This window comes from Penaeus chinensis, chromosome 43 (genome assembly GCF_019202785.1).
Source record: "Penaeus chinensis breed Huanghai No. 1 chromosome 43, ASM1920278v2, whole genome shotgun sequence".
In the NCBI taxonomy this organism is placed as follows: Eukaryota; Metazoa; Arthropoda; class Malacostraca; order Decapoda; family Penaeidae; genus Penaeus; species Penaeus chinensis.
In genome coordinates, this window is record NC_061861.1 from 15,474,235 (window position 1) to 15,486,250 (window position 12,016).

A 12,016-nucleotide genomic window follows, 5' to 3' on the forward strand; every position below is an offset into this window, starting at 1 on the left:
ACGCTATGGTTATGTTACAGGAGCAGTGGATTTCCCTGTTTGAAGATCTTGCTTTTTTTTTTCTTTCTTTTTGTGATGCAAGAAGGTTCGTGAGGTTAGAGTAATGAAGGGAAAACTGGAGAAGCATGTGAGGATTATTATTTATTTTTTATTTAACCAGTTATAAATATGGGTGTGTGCGTGCACAGACACGCGCGCACGCACGTACACACACAACGCACACACCACACACACACTCACACACAACGCACACACCGAAGTCACACACACACACACACACACACACACACACACACACACATATTATTCTTACAGTTATGTCTGATTCTTAAAGAAACAAAAGACCTACCTAGCATATCACACACACACACACACACACACACACACACACACACATATTATTCTTACAGTTATGTCTGATTCTTAAAGAAACAAAACACCTACCTAGCATATCAAAATATCCAGTGAAGTTAAGCCAAATATGATCCTAATAATATATTCATAAAAAGGAAAATTCCCGCTTGAGATGACAACACTCTGGTATTCCTTCGCTTCGCTCCCTCCATGAGTCATTGATCTCCGTGCATCTGCTTTGCCTTCCTGCGAACCAGTACATACCTTAATGATGATTAGGCCCGAAATACTGTGGTTACCGCGACGCCATCGAGGTGAAACGGCACAAAAAAAGAGAGAGAAAAATCCAGTACATTGCCGTTTGGATTTCCTGATTGCCTAACCTGTCATTGTCCGTTCCCTACGATATCATTTCTTTCCGAGGCAGGTAATAAACCCTGATCATGAAATGTAGAAGCAATGTTATTTCTGACAATGATACCAATGATAGCATCTGTTCGGGCTATACTAATTCTAATGCTAATGGTTATGATGATTATAACAATAATGATAATGAGATAAAACGTCGTCAAACTGATTATGATAACAACAAAATACCAAAATAAAGTGAACGAACAGAAGAAACAAAAACAATGACATTTTGGGCTCCAATAAAGAAGCAAATGACAACAGCAAAGTCATAGTAGTAACAATAAATAAAGATATTTCTGAAAATATAATAATTTTAATAAACAAAGTAATATCACTAACAGTGCTGGTACGGATAATATTACTATTGCAATATGACTGTAATGTTATTTTTTTGCAGTATTTAATTTCCTCTCTTTTTTTGCAACCTTGCAGCTCATTTTCCTTTGAAATCCTTTCTAGTTAATCCTCCTTTTATTTTTGGTTTTAATTATGGTAGTTTATATTTTCCGTGGAGGGGGAAGGGAGACATTTCTTGCATATACAATTCCTTTTCTTGATTTTTTTCAATGTCACTCTTTCTCTGTCCTATCCTTGCTTTCGTCAGCTATCAATCTATTCATCAAATATTCCTTATCAATTAAAAAGGTAGATTCCACATCAAGAAATATCTGGAAACCCAAACACAGTGCAATTCCTGCAAGATCATTTCATAACTATGGGATATCCCGACTGACAATGGAGGAGGGGGAGTGACCGGACTGCAACTCACACATACCATATGACCAGTTCACCAGCTACACTTCACCGTACTCCATTTTATACAAATACAAATATTCCTTTTTTACTGTAGTGTTAAACACCATAGGTTGCGGTAGATAATTTACCTCTTACGGAGACTCAAAGTCGTGACCGTGCGGTACCTCCTAGTGACTGCTTCCGCTAATGTAGACCGAAGGACGTTCTCAAACGTTCGGCGGTGTCGGCAGAGGTAATCTCGTGACTTTTTCCCCCTTTTCTCCTGCTTTTCCCTACTCCTTATATCTTTCTGCCTCCTCCTTCCCCAAACCACCCTCCGCGTTTCCTTCTTAACCCGAGGGACTGCTGATAGTAAGTCACAGGTTTGCCCATGTAAGAGCTTCTGAAGCCTGTCCCAACGACTGCATGTATGCTTGCTTGATAAATGTTGCTGCGAAAGCACTCAGCTTAAGCTTGCCAGCCTCCAGTTCCCATTACCTTGTGTAGAAACTAAACCTGGTATACTAAGTGGCGAAATCTATGGGATTTGTAATAAGTAAACATCTATATACATTTTTAAACATGCATACGAAATAATTAATTTGTCGTTACTGAAGGAAATTATTTAAAAGAAACAGAATATTAAGAACCTAACTTGTAAATATCCAAATGTGATATGACTTTCTAATAATTGGAAAGCATTTTTTAAGTTCAACAAATTCTGAAAAAAAAATCATGTATATGTCTATGAATAGATAAATGCATTTAACACAAACTCCTACGTACATACACAACACAGTAAACATGATTGTGTAAATGTATATTTCACTTGCATATATGTCTTAACCTCAGTACATGAATGAATAAAGTGAAAATGAAAGCAATATATATATATATATACATACACACTGACACACATGCAAGCGTGATAAGACATACACACACATATATATAATATGCATACGTATGTATGTGCACGTATATGTCTTTCACAATATCTGTATATATGTATATGTATATCGCAATATATGTATATATGTATGTATATATACGTGTATAAATATATATGCGTGTGTATGAATGTGTGTGTGAGAGAGAGTGTGTGAATAATGTATATATATGTATACATGTATATAATATATATTTATGTGTGTGCATATGATATATATGTATTTATATGCATATATATTCATATATTTATACATATATACACGCATATGTGTATCCATGCATACAGTATATATACATATATATGTTTATGTATATGCGTGTATATGTCTATATATTCATATATATATGTATATATATGTGCGTGTATATGTATATATACATATACACAGACATACACATACACTTTATGTGTGTATACACAGATAAGCATTTATACTTAAATATATATGTGTGTAAGCACATACAGACTATATGAGTGTATGCATGTATATGTATATATATTTATGTGTATATTTATAAATATATGTGTACATAAATGTAAACATAAATACATAGATGTATAGATACTTCCCATCTTCTGTAAACTGTCTGCCCCGATGTAATATTCATATTTATAGTAAATGCAAAGATGAGAAAATTTGTCTTCAGTGCAAAAGCAAAAGAAAACAAGACAAAGGCAGAAAAAGGGAAAACATACTCTGCTCCTACCGCTTACCCTGGATATCCTGACAGGCAAAGCAGGGGAGCGGGGGAGGGCGGGCGGTGGCCAGATCCTGTATATAAGCGAGGTTGCACCTTCCACTCACCACATTAAACAGCTCACCCCTTACTAACAATGAATGTGAGTATATTCGAAGAGAGTAACAACTACATTGTTCCATGCCTAACATCGTCTTATATAAAATAGGATGTTCATACACTGTTGATAATGTTGTCATATGTATATATTGATCAGTATTGTCGTTATCTCTTGCAGAGCATCAAAGCCGTGATTGTGTGTTGCCTCCTGGTAGCCGTTTCCGCCGGTGTCGACCGAAGTAGAGGTGGACAAGGATCAAACAGATTCCTTCCTGGAGGCTTCGGTGGCGTCCACGGGGGAGGTCTCTTCGGCGGCGGTATTCATGGTGGCGGATTCCATGGCGGTAGTGCTATTATCGGGGGTGGAATATCCAATGGCCCAAGTGAATGTAGATACTGGTGCAAGACTCCGGAGGGTCAAGCCTATTGCTGCGAGACGGTGCACGAACCAGAGACACCTGTTGGTACCAAGCCGCTCGATTGCCCACAAGTCCGTCCAACATGCCCACGTTTCCACGGTCCTCCCACTACCTGTTCCAACGACTACAAGTGTGCTGGCATCGATAAGTGTTGCTTCGACAGGTGTTTAGGGGAGCACGTGTGCAAACCACCCTCATTTTTCAATAACCACCTTCCCTTTTAAAGGTGGTTGTTTTAAAGAATGACAATTTTCCTATTCGAATCTGTAATTTATGAATATATATATTAGATAATAAATTATGAATGTCTACATGCTTCATTTAATTTTCTTCGTCAGTCCCCTTTTAATAGTTTAGTCAGACGTTTAGAGAGGTCACTCTAACAAATTTATATATATGTATTAATTGAAAGTTTATAATACTATTGGGAAAAATCCTGAGTATATATATTCAGCATGACAAACGATCTCTTCAGTTCCAGAGCTGAATAAAACTTCTAAAGTGAAATGAAAAGCTCACTTACCATACATATGAAGTAAAACGAGACCAGCAGCATAGAACGTTATGGTTCTACACCCTTTTGTTTATACAGCTATTACAGATTTGCATCAATCAAATTAGTTGTCAATAACTGAATTTATATCAATGTTATCATTTTGCCGGGTGATAGATGAACGAAGCGAAACGGGATTAAAAAAGGGAACTAAAAGGAAGCAAGTGATTAAGACAAGGGAAGGAAGAAACAAATATCCGCTGCATAAAAATGTCTGTCACTTGCCACTGTCCACTTGAGCATAAGGAATATAAACATTGAGAATTACCCAACTCAATCGCCTCCTTTTCTCTGTGACGGATGACGTCACAGAGGGAAAAAAATTGGTCTTAGCCACAGCGGTCCCATTTCCAGGAATACTAATCCATTCGCATTTGATTATACTATTGTCATTAAATTTCATCATTCGGTGGTATTTATATTTTTTAGCATACCTTTCATATTCTTCCCTTAATATATTTTCTTTTATATGCTATATTTTGTATATAGCAGTATATGACGTAATAAGAAAGGACATGCAATTATCCTATCCTACATAAATGTGAAAGTGAAAGAAATGAGAAGGCAAACAAGACAAAGGAGACTGAAGAGTAGATGTTGGCACTGAAAATATACTAAACAAAAACACTTGGATATGTTATATATAGTTTATTCGAGCTTTGTGTTGAAAAATTCTCTGATATATTCAACAGACTAAATCTATTCAGACTTGATTTCTTATTCAGTTAATGGCTAATGTCAGAATTTCTACTGAAAATGGAAACTGGTTACAATAATATGTCTATATACAAGACTATTCTCTTTGAAATGGCAACACCCTGTGCTTCCCCGTCTTCGCCTCTCCCCCCTTTCTCCTCACTTTATTAGTTCTTGTTTTCCGTCCATCCTCCCCCTTCGCTTTCTTAGGATAGAAATACAATCCCCCAAATACCCTTAAGTAGACACACCCTCATGGTGACTAAACTAGAACTGGATACTCTGACGCCATCGAGTTGAAGCCTCACTCACCTTAAAGTCCGAGGAACCTCATCCACCCACGCCCTCCTGTTCCGCCTTCTCCTCTCCTGGTAAGATCTGGACATCCCAGTACATTGCCTTTTGGATTTCCTGACTGAATAACCTGTCATTTTCTGTTACTTCATCAACTCGCTTCTCTTCATTCAATGATGCTGGTGATAAAAAAAGGATAAACTATAGAATTAAAATTGTTAATCATAATGGTATTAACGATAGGAATGTCATGGGTAATAATAATTGAAATGCTAAGAACAATAATACTGATATCGGTAATAACATTATAATGAACGATAAAACAATAATGACTATGATTACAACAACAACAAAACGAAAACATATGCCAGTGTGATGCAAAAATAATTATTGCAACAGAGCAAAACAAATAACACAAAAATATCAATAATAACTATGCATTGAATAAAGACAGTTCTGACAATAGAGTAACGATGCTCATAATTATTATAGTTGTAATAATATTATTGATAAAATTACTAGGTAATACAAACATTTAAAAGAATAGTACTTTAGTAGCATTTTGTTTTGTGTGTGTGCGGGGGGGGGGGGGGGGGGTTACACACTTTCCCCGATAAGAAAATAAGATTAAAAAAGTGGAGAGGGAATTATGATAATTGATTCCAAAAATCTCAATTCCAGCGCTGCTAGTGGATGGTAACGCAGGCCATTCCTTGCACACACGGGGTAATTTATTAGCAAACGGAATAACCATTGTTGCAAATGGAATTAAAAAAAAAAAAGAAGCTTTTCTTGAATTTTCTATTTACTTAATCATATTATTTCATTGGGTTCTTATCCTCATTAATGCACAGTGTATTTATAGGTACATATCCTCAGTTAATTATCAATTTTATTAATATATTATTTAATCACCTAATGTTTCACTGCCTTTTCAGTGTCCATTAGTGGTAAAGAAAAGTGAAAGAAATGCTAACATTAAATTAAATTAAATTAAATAACGATAGATTTCATGTCAAGAAATATCTAGAAACCCATATATTGTAGGGTACGATACTTGTAATTTTGTCATAATTAAGAAAATCCCGACTGGCAATAGAGGAGTGGGGTTGCCAGACTGCATCTCGCACACACTAATTATATTACCATTTTGCTCCTGCCCTCCAGCATAATTAATATCATTTTATACAATTGTCAACGTTGCTAAATCACTGCAGGCCATAGTAGATGACTTTATCCCATGCAGAGTACCAAAGCCGTAATTGCCTATTGTTTCCTTGTGGCTTTCTCCACCGATGCAGACTGATTCAACAAGATCCTTCCAGAAACCTATGAGCTAGACTGCAAATATGCTGGATTTGATAAATGATAAAGATATTTATGTATATATAAGCGTGAAAGATGTAAAGAAACATAAATATTACCTATATATCTGATGTATACCTGCCCACAAAGAATGCGTTGAGCGTAGATAAGTAAGTAGACAAGGAAAGAGATACTTTTTACCTTCTGCCACTTGACTTTTTTTCTTTCTAGTCACTTAAATGACAGAAAAGGGAATAAATCGAAAGCAATTCGCAAAAATAAAAGCTGGGAAACTATACACCGCATGTTAGGTGGAAGCTGCTATCGCTCACCCGGGATATCCCGATTGGCAAAGCGGGGAGGCCGGAGGGAGGGGGGGGGGGGCGGACGGTAGCCAGGTCTCATATATAAGCGGGGCTAGAACTTACTCTCACCACATTACACAGCTTACCTCTTACCAACAATGAATGTAAGTGCTTATTCTAAGAAAGAGCAGCAACCACATTGATTGGCACTTTATCTCAAAATCAGATATTCATAATTAGCTGATATTGGTGTGGCGGTAATTTTAGTATAGACTAATTTAATTATCTGTTGCAGAGCATCAAAACCGTGATTGTGTGTTGCCTCCTGGTGGCCGTTTCTGCTGGTGTAGACCGAAGTAGAAGATCCAACAGATTCCTTCCTGGAGGGTTGGCTGGGGTCCACGGAGGCGGTGTGTTTGGCGGCGGTATCAATGGTGGTGGAATCCACGGTGGCAGTGCTATTATCGGTGGTGGAATCTCCAATAGTCCAAGTGAATGCAGATATTGGTGCAAGACTCCGGAGGGTCAAGCCTACTGCTGCGAGACAGTGCATGAACCAGAGACACCTGTTGGTACCAAGCCACTGGATTGTCCACAAGTCCGTCCCACATGCCCACGTTTCCATGGCCCCCCCACTACCTGTTCCAACGACTACAAGTGTGCTGGCCTCGATAAGTGTTGCTTCGACAGGTGTTTGGGAGAGCACGTGTGCAAACCTCCCTCATTTTTCAATAACCATCTCCCATTTTAAATCTTGTTATATCTAATGAATAATCAGCAGTCTTCCGGATAACCAAAGACAAATAATTAATTTGTAAATGTAGATTTTAATAAAACTGTATATGTTTATTTCTACTTAAATTTCTTTATTCCCTTCATCTCATCAAACTGATATAAGGTTCGAAATTATTGAAATTTTGATGCACCTAATTTATTTTCTTATAAAATAATAAGGTAGTAAAGACTAAAAGAAACAATATAAGCCTCGTTTATCGCATTCGGATTAAGTACGCTAAAACCAAATGTTGTAGGTACTGGTTTAACATGGAATACGTTTGATTGAAACTTTCCCAAGTTGTAGATCTGTAGATCACCATCCAGAAAAATAATTAAAAGAATTGTGAGTACAGAGACGCATGTAAATGCGCATACATTCATATATGTATGTCTTCAAAAACAAACGCCTATACAGACGTGTGTTTATATATGTATATACATATTTTTCACAGACGGATTTGTATGTATATATATGTATATAAATTATTTGCTAGTTATTTTTCAGGTAATCTAGAAGAGGGAAGGGATAGCAGATGTTAAGATAGATAGATAGATAGATAGATAGAGAGAGAGAGAGAGAGAGAGTTAGGTAGAAAGATAGATACAGAGAGAGAGAGTGGCTAGGTAGAAAAAGCCATCCGAAGAGCGAGAGAGAAGGGGAGCGGAGAACGAGAAAGAAAGAGCATGGTCCACCTCAGTAGAAAAACACCGGTCTAGAAGAAAACGTCACTGAACACATGGCTGATGACGTCATAGAAGAAAGTACAGCCATTGCATGGAGTGTTGCCAACGTGAAGATTCTTTTTTTCGCTGGAATATCTCGGTCAATATTGACTTAAGATTGAGCTGAAGCCGCACACGAGGATTTCCGTTGATTCTCTAACCTCTGGCCTTTATGGAATTAATATAGAAGAACCACTAAGATACAAAGTGATAATAATAATTGTTACTGGGGTTCTGTCACGTGATTGAGACAACTATTTTAGCTGAATGGTTTGTAGTAATTTTAGCAGTAGTTGCGGTAAATGCTGATAATTACCCATCCTTGATTGCATGCTATGAATGGCTGGACATGGAAGCTTCTTACTGATATCCATATTTACAGTTTCATCTTTGTCATCATTGTAAAAAGGAAAGACAAATTGTATTTCACAAGAAGTGAACTGGAAAAGCAGACACGATACGTGGAAATTCACGCCGCTGTCGTGGGATATCCCGACTGGCAAGGTGAAGTTGGGAGGGGGAGGGAGGTGGCCGCCAGTTCCTGAATATAAGCGACGTTGCATCTCCTCTCCACATTACGCCGCTAAACTCTAATCAGCAATGAATGTGAGTGCTCGTTACAAGATGAATCATAATTATATAAGACCGTTTTTAGAGACTCATATGTTCATATTCTAATGAAAATAAGTGGTTATTTATCAATATGATACTATTTTACTTTAACAACGATAAACCAATTTTCAGCATGATGAATAACTTCGTCTTCTCAACTTGCAGAGCATGAAAGCCGTGATTGTGTGTTGCCTCGCGGTAGCCGTCTCCGCCGGTGTAGACCGAAATAGAGGTGGACGAGGATCCAACAGATTCCTTCCTGGGGGGTTGGCTGGCGTCCACGGAGGCGGTGTGTTTGGCGGCGGTTTCCATGGTGGAATCCACGGTGGTAGTGGTATTATCGGCGGTGGAATCTCCAATGGCCCAAGTGAATGCAGATATTGGTGCAAGACTCTGGAGGGTCAGGCCTACTGCTGTGAGACGGTGCATGAACCAGAGACACCCGTTGGTACCAAGCCATTGGATTGCCCACAAGTCCGTCCCACATGCCCACGTTTCCATGGGCCCCCCTCAACCTGTTCCAACGACTACAAGTGTGCTGGCCTCGATAAGTGTTGCTTCGACAGGTGTTTGGGAGAACACGTGTGCAAGCCTCCCTCATTTTTCAATAATCATCTCCCTTTTTAAAGATAGTTACATCTAATAAAAAGTCAGTACTTTTCCGGTTGATAACGGAAGGCAAGAGATCTGTGATATTTATGATATAATAATAAAACCTTATATGTTCATACATTCTTTTTTCCCCATCATATAGATTATGATTAATTTGAACACTAAAGTAAAGTATTCTAAACAATGAATGCTTATCTTTCTGTCATGTTTTATTCATTAATTAATTTATTAATATTATTTTGTAAGATTAGAAGAAAATAGTTGGCTTTGTTTATCGTATTATGAATGTTGCGTAAAATACATGATAAAGGGAATAGTTTCAACAGAGACTTTCCTTGGGACTTTGCACAGTATTATAATATTTGGTCATCTTTGTTCTGAAAATGATAAAATTGAGAATCTCTTCCCATTTAAATACACGATCATGCGTGTATATTTACGCATATATATTCTTCAAACACGTATATATATGTGTATAATCCATCCATACAAATGTACAGGAAATAGAGATAAATTACCAAAACAATTGCATAAAATCGCTTAAAAATATTAGAAAAAAGAGGAACACTATGCTGAGTGATGCGAGTGATGGAAAGGTAAGTAATGTAAAAGACGTAATAGAAAAGAACATGCAATTACTCTATCCTGCATAAATGTAAATGTGAAGGAAACGAGAAGGCAAACAGGACAAAGGGAACTGAAGAGTATTTGCTGGCACTGAAGATTTACTAAACAAAAATGTTAGACAGTTTATTCGGGCTTTGACTATGATACAAAAGTTCCTGTAATATATTCAAGAAGCCAAATATCCTATATAATTTGATTTTTTATTCCATATATGGCTAATTTCAGAATGTCTACTAAAAAAAACAAAAACAAAAACTGGTCATAATGATAAGTGTATAAACAAAACTATCCTCTTTCAAATGCAACACCCGTCTTCGCCCTCACTTCAATAGTTCTTGTTTTCTTAGGATATAAATACGGGAGGACAAAGAAAAAATCTTGATATATCCGAAATTATATTTGAGTTGAGTACAGTTTTCGTGCGTCTAACGTTGAATTGAGAAAACTGCTTGAAATACATACGAAAGCAAGGTTAGATCATTAACTTATACATGAAAACCTTTGTCAAGCTACCGGTTAGTCTAGAGTCAAGTGGTTCAGTAGAAAGGCTTCTTTGGCAAAATTAAGTGCATCACAGGAATAAAACGTGGCTGAAAAAAAGGGAAGCAAAGGGAAGCAAGGAAAGTAGAGAAGAAGGGAAAGAAGAAATGCAAAAACATCCGCTGAATATTTTCCAAATTCTTACTTTTATCAAAATATATTTAACAAGACAGATATCCTATTTCTGATTAGGAACTAATCAAGTACCCCATGTTAGAATTTCTAGTTAAGTTAAACGGAAACGGATGACCATAATGATAGGTGTATAAACATTTGTATTCCCATCGACTTGTTCCCCGTCTTCGCCCCTTCTCCTTCTCCTCACTTCATTACTTCTGGTTTTCCGTCTATTTATCTTCGCTTTTTTAGGATGCCAATAGCATATCTTCCGGCAAATATCCCGAAGTAAACACATACTTCTGTTATGACTGGACTACAGCTGGATGCTGTGACGTCATCGAGTTGAAGCGCCACTCGTCTAAAAACCCGAGCTACCGCCTCCTCCTCTCGTCTTCAGGCATGATCCGGATATTTCCTGATTGAATAACTTTGCATTTTCTTTTACTCAGCCAACTCATTCTCCTGTTATGAATAATAAGGATGAAAATAGAATTGATGCAGATAATGTTAACGATAGGAATATTATGGGTAGTAATAATTGTAATGTCAATAGAGATAGCAATAATGATGTCAGCAATTATAATGAAAAAGACGATGAAATATCAGATAACTCTTACAGCACAAAAACAAAGCCAAGACGATATCATGACAAGGCAATACAAAAATAGTTATTGCAATAAATCAAAGCAAATAACACAAAATAACACCAATGGTTATGTAATGGAGGAACACAATTCTGAAAATAGACTAACAATGTTAATAATGATACTGATAGTCATATTACTACTAAAAATACTGGTACGTTGGTAATGCTAATATTTATACTTATACTAATTTAGCAATTTACTTTTACTTTTAAAATTACTTCCCATATTACTGTATGTTCTTCTACTGTTCCTTATTGATATTATTTTTGTTAATTTTCATAATTTCCTCTCCATTGTTAAAATCTTTTGCTTTTCAGGGGAGAGGCATTTCATTCTGAGACCTTGGTTTCTACATTTGTCCTCTTCTTGATGTTTGTTTGTTTTCTCATTCCTGTTCTTTCTTTGGTTTCTCATCCTCAATTAATGATAACCTTAATCATGGGTTCTTGTTCTTGATCAATAATCAATCTCTTAATGGTCTTATTTCCTCAATCACTGATCACTTTATATACATGAGTGCGCGTGTCAGTGTGGTAT

At 36.8% G+C, this 12,016-nt stretch overlaps 3 protein-coding genes across 3 annotated transcripts; all 3 read left to right on the top strand.

The window, feature by feature from the left end:
• Positions 1-3,274: 3,274 nt before the first annotated feature.
• LOC125024542 lies at positions 3,275-3,979 on the top strand. The gene is made up of 2 exons (XM_047612346.1): positions 3,275-3,292; positions 3,428-3,979. Exons 1-2 carry the CDS (start codon positions 3,287-3,289, stop codon positions 3,890-3,892), a joined length of 471 nt encoding a protein of 156 aa, XP_047468302.1. The 5' UTR covers positions 3,275-3,286; the 3' UTR covers positions 3,893-3,979.
• A 2,986-nt stretch (positions 3,980-6,965) lies between these two features.
• LOC125024584 lies at positions 6,966-7,676 on the top strand. The gene is made up of 2 exons (XM_047612390.1): positions 6,966-6,985; positions 7,117-7,676. The coding sequence occupies exons 1-2, from the start codon at positions 6,980-6,982 to the stop codon at positions 7,570-7,572; spliced, it is 462 nt and encodes a 153-aa protein (XP_047468346.1). The 5' UTR covers positions 6,966-6,979; the 3' UTR covers positions 7,573-7,676.
• An 89-nt stretch (positions 7,677-7,765) lies between these two features.
• LOC125024583 lies at positions 7,766-9,659 on the top strand. Its single transcript, XM_047612389.1, has 2 exons — positions 7,766-8,927; positions 9,099-9,659. The coding sequence occupies exons 1-2, from the start codon at positions 8,922-8,924 to the stop codon at positions 9,558-9,560; spliced, it is 468 nt and encodes a 155-aa protein (XP_047468345.1). The 5' UTR covers positions 7,766-8,921; the 3' UTR covers positions 9,561-9,659.
• Positions 9,660-12,016: the final 2,357 nt, after the last annotated feature.